At 29.7% G+C, this 15450-nt stretch overlaps 1 protein-coding gene and 1 long non-coding RNA gene across 12 annotated transcripts in view; both read right to left on the bottom strand.

Annotated features, from left to right (window-relative positions):
• LOC145192584 (microtubule-associated serine/threonine-protein kinase 2-like) overlaps window positions 1-7864 on the bottom strand; it is a 32483-nt gene extending 24619 nt beyond the window's left edge. For 2 of the 11 annotated variants that reach the window (XM_090072476.1, XM_090072484.1), the window contains exons 1-3: window positions 7682-7864; window positions 5886-5956; window positions 2825-3084 (exon numbers count right to left, since the gene is read on the bottom strand). In XM_090072476.1, coding sequence (XP_089928602.1) covers window positions 2825-3084; window positions 5886-5956; window positions 7682-7689 — 339 coding nt within the window. In that variant the 5' untranslated portion in view covers window positions 7690-7864. Of the gene's footprint in view, window positions 1-2824; window positions 3117-5885; window positions 5957-6299; window positions 6564-6792; window positions 6973-7681 lie in introns of those variants that run through there. The other 9 variants (XM_090072495.1, XM_090072509.1, XM_090072518.1 and 6 more) reach the window with 7 other exon arrangements.
• Window positions 7865-9651: 1787 nt separating this feature from the next.
• Window positions 9652-12075, bottom strand: LOC149894731 (uncharacterized). Its single transcript, XR_016444571.1, has 3 exons — window positions 11730-12075; window positions 10194-11529; window positions 9652-10128 (listed from the first exon to the last, which is right to left on the bottom strand). It is a non-coding gene; the product is annotated as an uncharacterized LOC149894731 (long non-coding RNA).
• Window positions 12076-15450: the final 3375 nt, after the last annotated feature.

Genomic DNA, 15450 nt, shown 5'->3' with positions numbered 1-15450 from the left:
GTAAAAAATATTTTTACAAGTTTTTTCTACGAGAACTGAAAGTCCTGGAGTAAGCGCCCACGATTACGATGAAAGTTATATCAAAATACATGATTCACCGATTTATACATTTAAATTCTGGGTAGTCTGTAAATTTTTAGATCAAAGTATAGAGAGAAGTATAAAAAATAGGCCGTCATTTACGGTTTTAACATTTCGTTCGGATCAAAAATGGAATAAGCGCCCGAACTCTTTGTAGAAACATTGTATTTAATGGCGTTATCCAGTATTATAAACAGTTCTTTGTCAAGGGAATTGTTTCATTTTTAAAAAAAACAATAGTTGAAATTGATTTCTTCTAATTCGCAAATATAGGTTGATGAAAAAAAACTTTTTTTCAAGACTTATATTGATCACTATATGTTTTTTGGAAATAGATAAGTTTGTATAACTTTCTTTAAATAGGTATGAAAGCTTTTATAAATTTTGCTTAGCTACATACAAAAGAACAAAAGAACAAAAGAATTAAGCCCAAAAAAAGATGGTCTTTATCTCTGTGCTCCAGAGTTCCACCAGAGTAAGTTGGTCTTGGTCTCATTCATCTTCCCGACGGGCTTGCATTTTATTAAGTGATTATTTAAAAAGGGATTTATTTTACATTTATAAATGTTAAACTTTTATTTCTCTAGTTTTCGACAAGAACTTTCAAAAGAATTTTTTTTTTTTTTTTTTCTTTAACAAATTTTCAAAAAATTTCATATCTGGTAAAGATTTTGGTATAAATTTTTTTCGTTTCTATGATGGACGAAACTGCCAAAGTTTTCGACGAAAAGTTTCATGAATAAAATAATAAATTTATAATTCTTCGCGTAAGGACCTGTAATCAAAGGATCGCCTTCCTTTGATTACAGGTCTTTACGCGAAGAATTACAAATTTATTATTTTATTCGGAATTTATTTGGTGGACGATTTTCAGAAAATTTTATAACATACGTGATTGTGAATACATTTTTAAATTGAGGTTTTGTGCTATCAAAACATAATTTTGATAGCACAAAACCTCATTAATGGGAGGTTTCGCATCTATCAAAAAACTTTCTTCTTAGTAAGAAGTTAAACTTCCTTTGGTCACTGTTGTAAAACCTATGTCTTCGAAGCACTACAAATTTTGTAAACACGTAAAAATAATCATTCTAAGAAAATATCTTCGCGATTAAAAAAACTACGTAATATTTTCGTGGTGATAAAAAAAAAAAACCACAAGTTCGTAACTAAGCACACCTTTGATTTTTAAATATAAACTTGTTTGACAAAGTTTGACATTAATTTTTTTTTTTTTTTTTAAAGTACGAGGAAATTTCGCGTAAATACGTCAGTATTGGTTTTATAACATTGACCCCTTTTCGATAATCACGTTGTGGCTGGCGCTACTAAAGGTTAAAGCTCGATGAAAGTATTACCTTCTTAAGCTTCTAAATCTGTATCAACTGTGTTAATTTCCTATTTCTTCTCTTCTATTTCTTCTCTTATGGGTTCAAAGCCTTCGGTCTTCTTTCGCAATTTTTTCTTTTTAGAGCGAAAAGATAAACTTGCAAAAAAAAATTGAAATGAAATAGAAGATAAAAGGAAAGAAGAAGTTTTTTTGGTATCAAAAAATATTCTGATTAAACGTCCTTGAGATTTTGCAATAACATTTGAAATAATTAGGAGACCTCCGTTATTATTCCCATTAGTTTTTCAAAGCTTTTCTTTATAAGTAGTTTTAAAGTTTCTAAGAGATACTAAAAATGCTTGGAACAATTTAAAACTACAATTCAGTAACTCTATAACCCCCTTCCCTCTTAGTGGACTTATTAACAAAAAAAAAACAATACAAGACAACGAAGAGTTCAATCAACCGTGTAGTTTAATTATTGCGTTTGTCTTTTTTTACACGTTGTTTTGTAAACACTTAAGTAGCTATATTTCAATAGGGTGAATCTTACCATAATATTTTGAAGAATAGTATCGGATTATAGGAATCGTTAATGCGACAATTAAGTGTTCCTATCCTATAAATTCTTATTTGGTCATATATTTTTCAGCATTTAGATTACATTTTTGTTATCAAACAGAAATTAAACAAAAAATTTGAAGTCAGTTATTTGGATTCACAATAAGCTAATGATGAAATATTTGTATTAAACATTTGGTTTCACAGTGTCTTAAGTTCACCAGCACAGGTGTAATGTTTTCATATTTTATTTAGAATTAACACTTAAGGCGTTACACCTGTTTATAAGCCTCTACACTCTACCTTTCTAAAAAGAACAAACATTCTCTCAAGATTAAAATAGAGTAGTTAAATTAGCTAATTAACTAAATTATTTTATTAGCTAAATTGATTAAATAATTAAATTAACTAAATTAACAAAAATAGTTAGCTGAAAAATTTATGGTTGATCCACTTTTTTGTGACTTGACACCGATGAAGAACAAAAGATAAAAATAATCTTTTTTCATTTGGGTACGCCCCAAACGCCAAATGATAAAAAAAAAATCTGTCTACTACGGCTTCTAATGTTACTACTTCATCGGTTTTAAAGAATAAATAGGAAAAAGTATGAAAGATATAAATAAATGTATTACATTCCCCTAAATATGACGCTAAATGTTTTTGCTTCAAGTTTTTCATCATACTTTTAGTTTATAAGGTGTTAAAATTTTTCACAGTTAAAAAATAAATCCTGTTAAAAACTGTTACTTTCAAAATTTGGAACAAAATATGAACGTTAAGACTGTGTCTCATTGAAAAATTAACGGCAAAGGCGATAAATAATGAAGGAAATCAAACGCGGCTACTTACAAATTGATCGTTTTTCACTAGGTAACTCCAACTTTCTTCTAACGTTGGAGTCGCTTCACAAACTTGCAAATGCATATTTTCTGTTGCGTCGTCATTTCCAATTATATTTTGTTCGTACTTGTTTAATTGATCGGTATGCAAAGTTTTGTAGAGTACATTCTGTTTGTAGTTGATTGAAGAAAGGTTCAATGTATTCGGACGCTTTATTGTCAAGTTCTTGTCTGGGTATTCTTCAGTGATTGGACTTTTGCAAATCATTCCTTATAAGAAAAAAAAAAAAAAAAGAAATCATAGAGATTTTCTACTATTTCATTTATGATTGAGTTTTTTAAATTTTTTAATTTTTTACGATGACGTAAGAGTTTGATTATTGAATGAAACATCAAATTACGAATTACGGAAAACATTAATTTCAAAAATTTTAGCGTACTATTAAAAGTTTATGTTAATCTTGTAATGTTGTCGCGTAGCAGCAAGTTTCATAATTAACATTTTTCTGAATGCATAAGCTTAATGAGGACCGTCAAATCGTTATTGCAAAAAATATTTGTTACGGAGGTTTATTTATTGATAAGTGTTCAATATTATTGTAAAAAATATCTTTTTGATCCGCGTCTCGTTTGCTCGTTAAAGTAAAACGTTTGAAGGTTTATAAGAAAACTTGAACTTAACGGCTAGCTGTTTTCATAAGAGTTTTATTGCTAGATAGTTATCGAGCCAATAAATATTCATTGTTTCACGCTGCAATGTCAGAATTCTAAATTGAATTCAAATGCTCCAGAATTGTAAATGAAAGAATTTTTCTTAAGGTTTGTAAAACTATTTTATTTGTCAAATAAGTACTCACAAAAAACAGAGACAAACAAATGTGGCTAACGGGCCAGAGAAGCTTAAAGGAAACATCTTAACTTCAAGTTAAAGAAATGCTATTAAAAAATACGACAGGAAAATCTGATGTTAGCTAACTTCCTTCAAATGTTTTTATAACATTTAACGAAATCTATTTCCCAAAGTTAAAGCGGCGACAAAGACGATAAATAATGTTTCACCAACATTTTTCGCAGTTTTTGTCATGAGATTTTAACCATTTGTGCTATATTTCGTTTTAAGGAAAGATTTTTTTATAAACACAATTGCTTTATAATGTGAGTTTTTAACTTAATTAGATTATTATACTCATTTTTCGACAATAAAGAAACTTGATTTTTTTAAATAACAGTATATCAAATAATTCTTGGCTGCTGTAATAATTTTTCAAGGGTGGGTGGAAGGAGTTTTTTAACAAACTATGTTAGTAAATTGAGAGGTTAAGAAATTGCGATTTTAAGACAGTTTTTCTAGTAACCTTTTGCTCAGCGAATTTCAAACGATACGCATGCTCATCATAGTCTAGATCAACGTTATTTACGGAACAATTTCGATGTGACACGATTGGACACTTTTGAACCAGTAGTGTTTTAATAACGTTGAAGAGTTCGAGAATTTATTAACGGTTTTAAGGGAGATAATTTTCTTTTATGTTTTATCTTTATTTTTTGTTTGTTTTAGAGAATTTATGAACGCTATAATAACATTGAAATTTTATTCGCTAATAAAAATCTCTTTCAGTTTATTATCCAGAAAAGTGTGCAACATTTCCTTCCTGCAAGTGGTATTTTGATCATACTCTGAAAGAAGTATTTTTAATTTTGCATAATATCATCGGATAAGTATCGTAGACTATTTGTGGTATTTTTTTGTTGACGTGCGGTAGATAGTTTATAAGTACTTTTATATTATTTTACGACGTCATTGCTTATGGAAATGCTATTTTCTTTTTTCAATCTTCAAGTTTTTCAGGTAATTTAACCATTAATTAAAATAGGAAATATATTGGCGCACTTCTTAGATTCATTTTATAACATAAATACGATCGACTAGATGCGGTATATCAGATGGTAACGGTTTGATTTCCATAGGGGGATAGCGGTGAGTAGATTTATATCGCGGGAAGGCGGGGAGGGTAGGTTTTTACATACCTGAAAAAGTAAAACATTAAGTGGTTCATTTTAGATGTAAAAAATGTGGAATACTTTTTATTTTTGCGTCGATAAAAAGTAAATAAATTCCGACGATACGTCTTACACGCGTTATGCGCTCCGTAACAAGATGTACATATTATATAGTATAACTAATTGCAATTGATGAAACTTGTTAGCAAAATTTGATAGGCCAAATTATTATGATTAAATTTACATCTTGTTAAAATTTTCGGTGCAAACCCGCCTTTTAGGTGGCTCCTTAAAACGCTTCAACAATGAACTTGTTAAACAATTTTTTAAGTTAAAATTTTTTTGCTTCAGTAAAATCAATAAAGCCTTTAAATATTTAAATGTCGCACGTTCTTAAACTCTGGAATTTATGGAATGCATAGCATTAGGAGGCTTCATTTTCAAAACAATAGTTTGACTTTCCAATAGTTTTTTTTTTTTTTGTGTGTGTGTGTGAATTAACTTTTTTTTGAGGGGGGACATTTTCTATTACTAAGTCCCAAAAAAAAGTTAAATAATGCCCATGTATGATTAATCAAATACCCACTTCCTAGGGCGCTTCGGTCGTCTACTGTCTAGGTAAACACTTCATTCAAAACCTCATGAATTCAAAAAACGCGGGGGTTTTAATTGTTGTTGGAAATTTGCCTGATAATGATTTTTTTATAGAACGGTTAGCTCGATTTAGACTTCGTGCTGTTTTGAATTCATGAGTATGGGGTTTGGAATTAAGTGTTTACTTACAGCCAATGTAGTTGAACTTTTTTTCTGACAGCTTTTTTCTTTTCGATCTTTTAGAAAAAACGACCTCTCAAAATGTTTTTTTCAGAAATCATTTTTCAGAATAAGTTTTAAGAAGAGAAGGTGCTTCAAAAAAAAAACTTCGGGTCTTAAAATATTTAAGAGTAATTAGTTGAATTGTATTCAATCCTTCAACCGTATTAGAATAAAAAAACCTTTTATTGAGTTTCTGATGTACGTAAAGTTTAGTCTAGAGAGTTAGTTTTACATCCAATTAAACCTGAAGTTACCTTGAAATCCGTTAACAATGTGTCTCCGTCTTCTCTTTAAGTTGTCATTTTTGTGATCGTGTTCAAATGTTCTAAGAACGACAAAAGGAAATCACGTATTTGGCAAGTTTAAAAAACATCTTGACCTTTATCATAATTTTAGACGCAACCTTTGATATCAAACGTGAAACTTCCTAATAGCTTAAACTCAGTTAACCCAATTTTAAATTTAACGAGCTTATTGGGTAATTATCTGCACCACTTTTCTAAAGTATGAACAGAAAGAAAACTTTAACCTAAGAGGATTTTAATCAATAAACAAAAAAAAAAGGAGAAGAGAAGAGGGGGCTCTATTTATAAATATCAAGCACTCTCTTCAGTAAAAAATTTGTGTTACAAACATAAAAAGCAAATAAATAAAAAATGAGAAATTACTGATATCGATTGCAAATAATCTATTCTGTCCTACATGTTCACGGAAAACCATCGCGCAAAATGTAACTAAATTCTAAAAAGAGCCAGCACGATTTCCTACAACGCATTGCTTGTCGTTGTGGCAAATGTTTATTCCTTCTATATTTTTTATCAGTGCGAAATTCTGCTCTATCTTTGATAGTTAAGTTATCTTAAAAATAATATTGAACAAATAAAATATCAACACCCATTTATCAATTTGAAATGTAGAAAAGATAAATGTATAAGGTTTAGACATCCGCCTGGGAGGGTTAGAACCGATGCTGTATAATTTGCTGACGCAGCAATTTATATGTAAAGACGTTTATTGCATATCTTATAAATCTTATCAAATGCTTTAATGATCGTATTGTTAAGCATAACTGAAGCTGCTATTGTTGCTAACGGACTTAATGATCCCACCCACACGCCCACGTACTTTTCTTACAAAAGTTTTCTTTTTTTTTTTACTTACATTTGTTTACACTCTGGTGGAGGAAGTACAACCAGTGACTTAAATGTTATGCAGCAATTTTTTAAGTGAAAATTACATTAAAAAGTTCAATAGCCAAATATCTGTAAAAATATTCTTCGAAAGACCATTTCAAAAACCAAAATTCTATTTCTAAAGGTATTTTGAGTTTTGCTGTTTCATACGAGAATTATTTAAAAAATCCTTTAATAATAGGCATAGATAAATTATTAAAAAACCCAGGAATTAAAGCTAACCGCAACATCTTTTAACAATTATTAATAATGCACTAAAAATCTCCTCGTGCCAAAAATGTGTGTACATACCATAGTGCTTTGCGGGATTCTACAGCATTAAAACCGAAAATATTAAGTTTTAATGCATGTACTGATATCCATGTTTTGAATATTTTGGCGCTGCATAACTTACCAAGCGCCAAAATAACTTGTTTTAAAATTTACACACTTTGCCAATTTGGTATCAATTCACTTGAGGATTAAATTTTCATAAAATTTAGTTCATATTTAATAATAAATTAACATCTAATCTGGTTTAATCTGAGAAAATGTTCGTTAAATTTAAAATACGTTCTTTTTACAAATCGCAAATAATGGACCGCCAAAGTTTTCAAAATGCGTGTATCAATACATGCATTAAATATTAATGGTAGGTTTTGATGTTGCAGAATGTCGCAAGGCATTATGTTACACACACACGCACGCACACATACACGTAAGAAATAGAAATTCGCTTAGCAAAAACTTAATTTAAAAAAAAATAGAATGTTTACGTTTTGATTTGTTGAACTTCTTTCACGTCATAAATAATTTAAAAAAACCAAATAAATTAGAATAAATTACAATAAATAAAGAGCTTTTCATCTCTATTATACCTACACATGTCATTACGATTTTCGTTCCATGATGTTTTGCAAGTTTTTCGTAAGTAATATTAAAACAGCGATTTGATAAAGAGAAATTTTATAAAAATGTTTACAAAACTCTTGACACAAGTTTTACATAATTTATGAGACTTCATTCCGCATTTTGATTAGATTAAATTTACGGATCAAAAATGCGGAAAAGTAAGATTAGCCCTTTATGTTTTTACGTGAAAACGTTCATGTTTGCTTTAAGGTTTTAAAAAAGCAAACTTGTTTCAATTTTTTAAGTTTTTTTTATTTCATTTTTTTTTTCTTCATAGGTTAGGAGAGAATCTCTTTTCAACAAATTTATTTACGATGCCAGATTAAAGCAAGTTAAATTAAAAACTAGTACCAACCCCCTCTCCTTCTTCAACAGCAGAATGAGCATTAGAATTAATTTAGAACTTTCACAAATTTTGATCCATATATTCCTAAAAATTAGGCTGGTGCAAATACTTTGCAATATGAATGACTATTAAGAAACCTTAAGAGAATTTCATCAGAAAATTCAATTTTAAGATGTCATTTTATCTTGACTTCTCTGAGTGTGTTTATTTTATTGTCCAAAATTGATCTTTCGCAGCAATTTAATCTTCAGCTGACAAACATCTTGTTGTTAATACAATAACTCTTAAAAGTTATTTGAGCTTTAAATAGAATTTAATATAAGTGGTTTTTAGTAAATAGCTTTATTGATATACTTTCTCACGAATATAAAAATACTTTGAAAATCTTTAAAAAATAATAATAATCTATTCTTCTCTGCAGATTCTGCATAAACTTTTGATAGAAGAACAAGACCCGCAGGAGCAGATCTGAACAATAGCAATTGTTCCCATTGTCCCAATTAAATTTATTAAAAACTATGTTAAATTTATTTAAAACTATGTTAAATTTATATCTATAAAATCTATATTTCGTTTATTTCTATGAAATCTATATTTCATTTATTTCTATAAAACATGTATTAAATCTATTTCTATAAAACAATAAAAAAAAACTAGCTTTTATGTGAAAGTTAATGGCATCTGCAGATTATTATTATTTTTTTATTGCTTTAAAGCAATAGTATTTAGACTAACAGTGTTTCATCCGCTAATTAGAAATTGTTTTTCTGTAGACGTAGCACCTCTTTGTTGACGGTTTCAGATTTTCATAGCGATTCAGATGCCCGGTGAAAAGAGATGGGCACAATAACTTTATTAGTTAAGAGCTGGCTCAAAAATAAACATATCGCAGCATGGCGCAAATAAAAAGTGTTTGAATGTTTTTGCTCAGGTCTTCAACAAGACCTTAAACTTATTCAAAAGGAAGATTAGTTCCTAAAAAACCAGGATTTCTTTAAATCCGTTACTGTTTGTTTCATTCTAATGACGACGGAATATTTCACAATGAAAATTGTTTTTAAAAATTTTTAGTGTCTTCAGATAACATTTTGTCAAGTACATTTTTAAGCTGATTATAAACAAATTGAATTTGTATTTAAGAAGGTTGTTCTATGCTTCATGACAAACTTTTTATTAGCACAACCCCTCAGATTCTTATGTTAATAGAAGATTGCCATGTTGATAGAAGATGGCCATGTAGTATAAAACAATTTTACAAGACAAGGACTTTAAGTTCGTGATCTTTTTGACAGGAACAAATATATCCATTGTTGTAGGAAATTGTTGGAAACACAACCCCATATGTTTGTGTATCCAGCTATTTAAAGGATAGGTTTGTTGAAGCTAATAAGTGTTGACGTATCTTTATTCGATGCTGTTGAAAATTACCTGAAAAATACAAATCAAAACTTACAAAATACTGGTGAAGAAACACTGATTGAAAAATTATTTGTAATTTAACAAGATTTATTGAATAATAATACTTAATGACAAAATAATTAAATTTATTCAAAGTAAACCTGTGCTTACCTTAACGAAAAACTTCAATCGCCATTTAAAAAACCGAACCTATTGGTTTTAATTGAATAACATCGTAAAACTCCATTAAAAATTCTAGAAGCTCGATAAAAATTAACACGCAGTTCGAAAAGCAGCTTCGAAAATATTTTAAATACTTTTGAAGTTCGCTTGAAAGAAATTCGCACGAGAAGTAAGTGGTTCAGGAGAGTACTGATCGATCTTCTTCTTATTAAATAGATTACTTCACATCATCAGCTTTTGCTTGTAATCTGCAGAAGAGGAAGTTGTCTTCCTTCGGGACTTGTCTTTAAGCTTTAAGAAGGAGCAGTTATGGGCGTAGCGCTGAAATAACTTACTTCATTATTTGAACTATTCAAATAATCTATTTGTTCAGATTTTGAATAGCTGTGACGTTTTTTTAAACGTTTAAATTTGCCTACCAGATTATTAGATTTGTTAAAAACTTTCATTTTAATCTAAAACGCTCTTTTTTTCAATCAGCAAATGCTTTCATCAACAGCGGTTAACGATTTCATCAACAGCGGTTAACGGTTTCATTAACAGCGGTTAACGGTTTCATCAACAGCGGTTAACGGTTTCATCAACAGCGGTTAAAACCTTTGGAAAATAAGTTCTTTCTCAAAAAAACTTTTTTATGTAAACATAAATGACAACGTCTCAATCGATTGAAATTGAGAGTGTATTGAACGTTTGTTGAATATCTTCACCGCTAATAGTCATACAACACCTACAATGCCTTCCGAATATCACTAATTTTGAGGCAAACTGGGTCTATCATAGTATTATCATCATTATCTTCATTTGCTAAATTCTTTACTTCTTTTATCAGCTGTTCATTTTTTAGTAAAAGTACTATGAGTTTTGAGTTACCTATGACATTTAGGGGTTTGAGCCCTAAATGACAAACAGGATTTTTTTAACCGCTTCATTTGCCGCCGCCATTCCACTTAAACAAATTTTACTGTGTTTTCCCCCTATACAAACCTCAGAGGACTTGTTAGATCGAGTAGTTTTTTAGGTTGCATACAAAAAAGCAACCCAAATTTATCTGCAATGTAAATTTCATTAAGTTTATACCAGTGTAAAATTGTAGTGAGTTGTTTAAAAGTTTGAAATCATATAGGTGGAAGGCCACGCATAGAACGTCGTTTCACAGACAGAGAAGTTATTCGCCACGTCAAAAAGAACCCTTTTAACAACGCTAATGATACCATTCAGTGTCTAAAAATACTGTTAGCAGACGGTTATAACTTTCAGGACTTTGGTGCTTTTTAGAGCAGCGAAAAAGACTTTCATTTCTCCAAAGAAAAGAAATGATCATAGGAATTAGAAAAGAGTATTATGGAACGATGAGTCAAAGTACAATTTTAAAGGTTATGATGGCAATTTAAAGGTGTACGTTCGGATCCTAAATATACAAGAGGAAAGCTCAAATATGGTAGTAGAAAAGATGCAATGGTTCGTGTTTGTTTTTCTGCATTAAATGGGTTGGAACTATACATCGAATAAATGGCATTATGAATCGATTTGTTTACCATAATGCTCTTGTAGAAAAGATGGTGTTTTATGCTCAAGATAATATACCTCTTTTATGAACATTTCAACAAGACAGCGTCCCGAAACAGACGTTTTCATTCGTTGAACAAGTTCTTAAAACAAATCAAATCAAAATCTTGAAAATAAGTTGCTAGCTTCATCACCTGATCTCAATCCGACTGTAAAGTTATGGCATTAAGTTGAACTTTTTCTAAGACACAAAAGACCCTTACGAAACGCCAATACAAAGCTATTGAAGCTATGTAAATCTGTTGAAGGCACACGGAATGATATCACACAAGAAAAAAATGATAAACATATTGAGTCTTTGCCGAAAAGATGTTCGTTGACCTAAAAAGTAAAGGAATATGTCATTAATTAATGATTTTAGTATTTTCCTTAACAGTTATAAAAAGTGGCTTCTGTTTTAGAATTCAACAGTTTCAATTTTTGTATGAATTCATATAAAACCTAAATTTATAAAACTTAATCAACCATGCTCGCGAATAAAATTACTTTAAGAAAAAACGCAAAATGATAAGAGTAAATACCATTTTATTTGATTCATTAAAAAGTCGCTTATGTTTTGGAGGACAGTACGTTTAAAAGCCGTTTAAAAACGCTATTACTCCTTCATTAATTCTTCTACGTTTTGGTTTGTTCCCTTAAGCTCTTCATAGATTCGAAAATTTTTCCTTTCTCTTAGAAACAAGTTGACGCGTTTTTTCGAATGCCGTTTTCATAGCAACCCGATACTGATGATTTTACTCCTAATTCCTTTAAAGCAGCGTTCTTATCTTTGATTTAATTTGCGTTCAGTTTTCTGTATGCAACGACTGTAACAAATGTAAAGTGTAAATGCGACGACTTCTGCTATAACATCCTGACGCACATTAGTATAACCTTTACTACAAGCTACTACTCAATTCGAATATCAGTGGCGGCGTTAGGGTAGGGCCTAGTCGGGCGATGGCCCAGGGCGCCGAATATAAAGGGGCGAAATTAGGGGCGCCGTAGAAATTTCGCCCAGGGCGCTGGTAGTGCTAAAACCGGCACTGTCGAATATCAATGGCAAACATTCGAATATTGTGTTACACAGCGTCTTCTTTCACGCTTTAAATAAATTTATTTGTATTTTGTTGCAATTCGCTTAGGGGTTCAAGAGAATACAAAATCTAACTAACCGGCAAAAAACTTAGTTTAATGAAAGTTTTCACTAAAATTTTGTTTTTATCTCATTTCTAAAGTTTGAGTTATCTCCAGAATATTAGCTTAACGTTAGCTTGATAAAAGTTAATGAACTCTGTAGTGGTTCGGTTGTTGATTATTTTTGTAAATGTTTTATCAAAAACCTATAAATAGAAAAAAAATTAAATCAAACAGAAATTAAATCTTTGATGTTAAAATCATTTAACTTATAAACTATTTAAAATCTCTTTTTAAGGGATGGGAAGCAGTACCACCTTGGTCCCACCTCGGTGGTACTGCTCCTCACCTGAACATCGCTATATTTGAAGTTGGTTTTTTTGAGTCACTGCCCCTCACCTGAACATCGCTATATTTGAAGTTGGTTTTTTTGAAAAAAATGTCTTTATACTGTTAAACTCTTAACACTTAAAATCTTTTACAAAGTTTTTATATAAAAAAAAAACCTTTTTGGTTAACTGAATTTAACGGAAATACTTGCCGAAAAAATGATGAAATTAAAGTGTGGAAATGGGAATTTCGATGAATCAATTTTACTTAAAACGTGTTTTCGATACAAAACACCGCAAGGACTATTTAAAAAAACTATTTTTCAGTAGTAAACAACCCCTTTTTTCGGAATAAAACAGGTTTATTATTAATCGAGCTGAAAATAACCAACGCGGAACACTGGTGCTTATTTTAAATATTTTTTTACTGATTTTTCATGGAAAAATCTGAAACATTGTTTATTCCATTGAAGCAGTAAAATTTTGATTTGAATATGTTAGTTATTCATATGCCTCCGCAAAATCAACCTTTTTGAGATCTTGTTGCTGATTTCTTTTTACTTGTAACAAATGGAAAAAATTTTTAGGAGTTTTTTGTTAGGAAAAACTCTCTTAAATGTAAGGCTTTTTTAAAAAATATTTCTCCATAGTAAAATTCTGTTGTTCAAAAAACAATAATGGAGAAAAAAGTGAAGAATTTTCGCTTGTTAAAACGTTTAAGTTCGTAAAAGTTTAAGTTGAGTACGCGAAAAGTAATTTTATGTCAAAACCTTTACACATTTTTTTTTTGTTGTTTGTTTGTTTTTTTAATTAGAAACGTGTTTATAAGAAACTATTACTAGAAGCCCCAAAATCTTAAGAAACTATTAGTACTAAGTTACTTTTTGATAAAAAACTAATTTTATGAAGAGTTTGAGGAATATTTCCTCGTTTGCGTTCAGGGGACAAATCGTAGGATTATATTACATCGAATGATGTTTGATGGAATTCAAATAACTTTCGTTGACTGTAGAACATTTTGTCTTGTTAATATGTTTTCAATTTGCATTTGGTTTACTTTTTCTCTCTTACGATACTCAAGAAACTCTGAAGAAACTTTTAGTACAAGAGTTCTAAAAAGACTTTCAAAAACTTAAAATAAATGTAGATCTTGAGAACAATTAATTTCAAAATGGCATTTGTGAAAGTAACTTAAATATTTTTCATAACTCTTCATAACTTCCCATAACTAATCCTTGTTTTATTCCTTGGTTTCACGGTCTAAAAAAAACAAATTAAAACTTTCTTTTCAATGGAAAAATGAACACTAAATTAGCAAAAAATAATCTAATTTTATGTAGTAATTAATTCTCATCCATTTCATTATACGTTTAAGTTTATAAAAAGATCTTTCCTGGTTTTCTGAGCCTTGCATTGTATACAATAGCTTTAACTTAAAAGATTTAAATGCTAAACACAGTTGCAGGAGTTCCTGACTGTTACACGCACAGCTCAGCAAGTCTGGTACTTCCTGGTCTGCATGCGGTCCAATGACGCATGCCAAAAAGTTGATGCTGCACCAATCTTAAAACTATAGTAACTTTAAAGTACGGACAAGTTTTTTTAGAATTAAAATGATCCTTAAAGAACCAATTTACAAAAAATTAGGTTGTAGTTTTTGGCCTTCTAAAGTTATTAACTACAATAAAGAGTTTTTTCCTGCAATTTAGTGTATATTTGTTTCTGAATATTTTACTGATTTAACAATGATAACTTTTACTTGAAATATTCTTTAACATAACAGAAACAACTTAACACTTAATGAGAAATATTTTAATATCTCTTATATATTTGAATCATTGGTAAATTTTACGTAACTTTTAAGGTAAAAAAGAAAATTTAAGCATTTTAGAATATTATTCGCCTATTAAAACGTTTTTTAACAAAATAAACAAAAAGGAATTTTGTCAATAAAAGTAGGAAAAACATGTTAAAACTGATTTTTTATATAGTCTGTCAGAAAATGATATTAGCAAGTTTTGAATTTTTTTGGTTATTTAAGCCAGGCTGACCGTTCATACCGTAAAATCACCGAGCATAAAAGAATTAAGCTTTAACAGCTTTAAATTGCGGAAAAAGTACAGGATAATCTTCGAATTGTTTTATAGGAAAATTAGTTTCAAAGCAAAATGAAATAGCTTTCAATAGTTTTCATTGTCTTGGTGATTCAAATGACATTTTATGGTCAGCATAAAGTATCGGAGTTATGTTACAGTTCATAATGCAATACACAATGGCTATATATTAGAAACAAATTGAATATAGCATAGGCATTTGGTTTTTTCTTTAAAAATGAATAATTACAAATAAAGTACAAATTTTTGCATCTCTTTGAAAATAAATCGAATTTTCCGAAGTTTGTTAAAATATATGAAATTGTCATATATTTTTTTTCTTAAAGCTCTTATTCAAAGTTATTCAATACGAGATTTTTATAAGAAATATGCAAAATCGAGTGTGTATTTTAAGTAAATCATAAATATATTTAACAGATAAACATTATCCAAAAAGAATCTGCATGAAGTATTGAATTTTAGTTTTGATGAAAGTGACAGTGGTAATGACAATCACTGTTATATGCAATGAAATCAAATAAACCAACACTCGAACCTGCCATATTTAACAGTTGCTAGGAGTAGTAAATCTCCCGGACCCAGTTTAGTCAAACATGAAATGAATAAGTCCATTACAAATATTTTACCCCCTTAACTTCTAAAACAACTGGTTTTTAGTTCATGAATTGAATTAGAAAGTAATC

This window comes from Hydra viridissima, unplaced genomic scaffold (assembly GCF_058129835.1).
Source record: "Hydra viridissima isolate aposymbiotic clone 2 unplaced genomic scaffold, HvirCarnegie_v1 scaffold_1, whole genome shotgun sequence".
Taxonomy (NCBI): domain Eukaryota; kingdom Metazoa; phylum Cnidaria; class Hydrozoa; order Anthoathecata; family Hydridae; genus Hydra; species Hydra viridissima.
The sequence above is the reverse complement of the archived record's forward strand: the minus strand, read 5'-3'. Positions and strand labels throughout refer to the sequence as shown.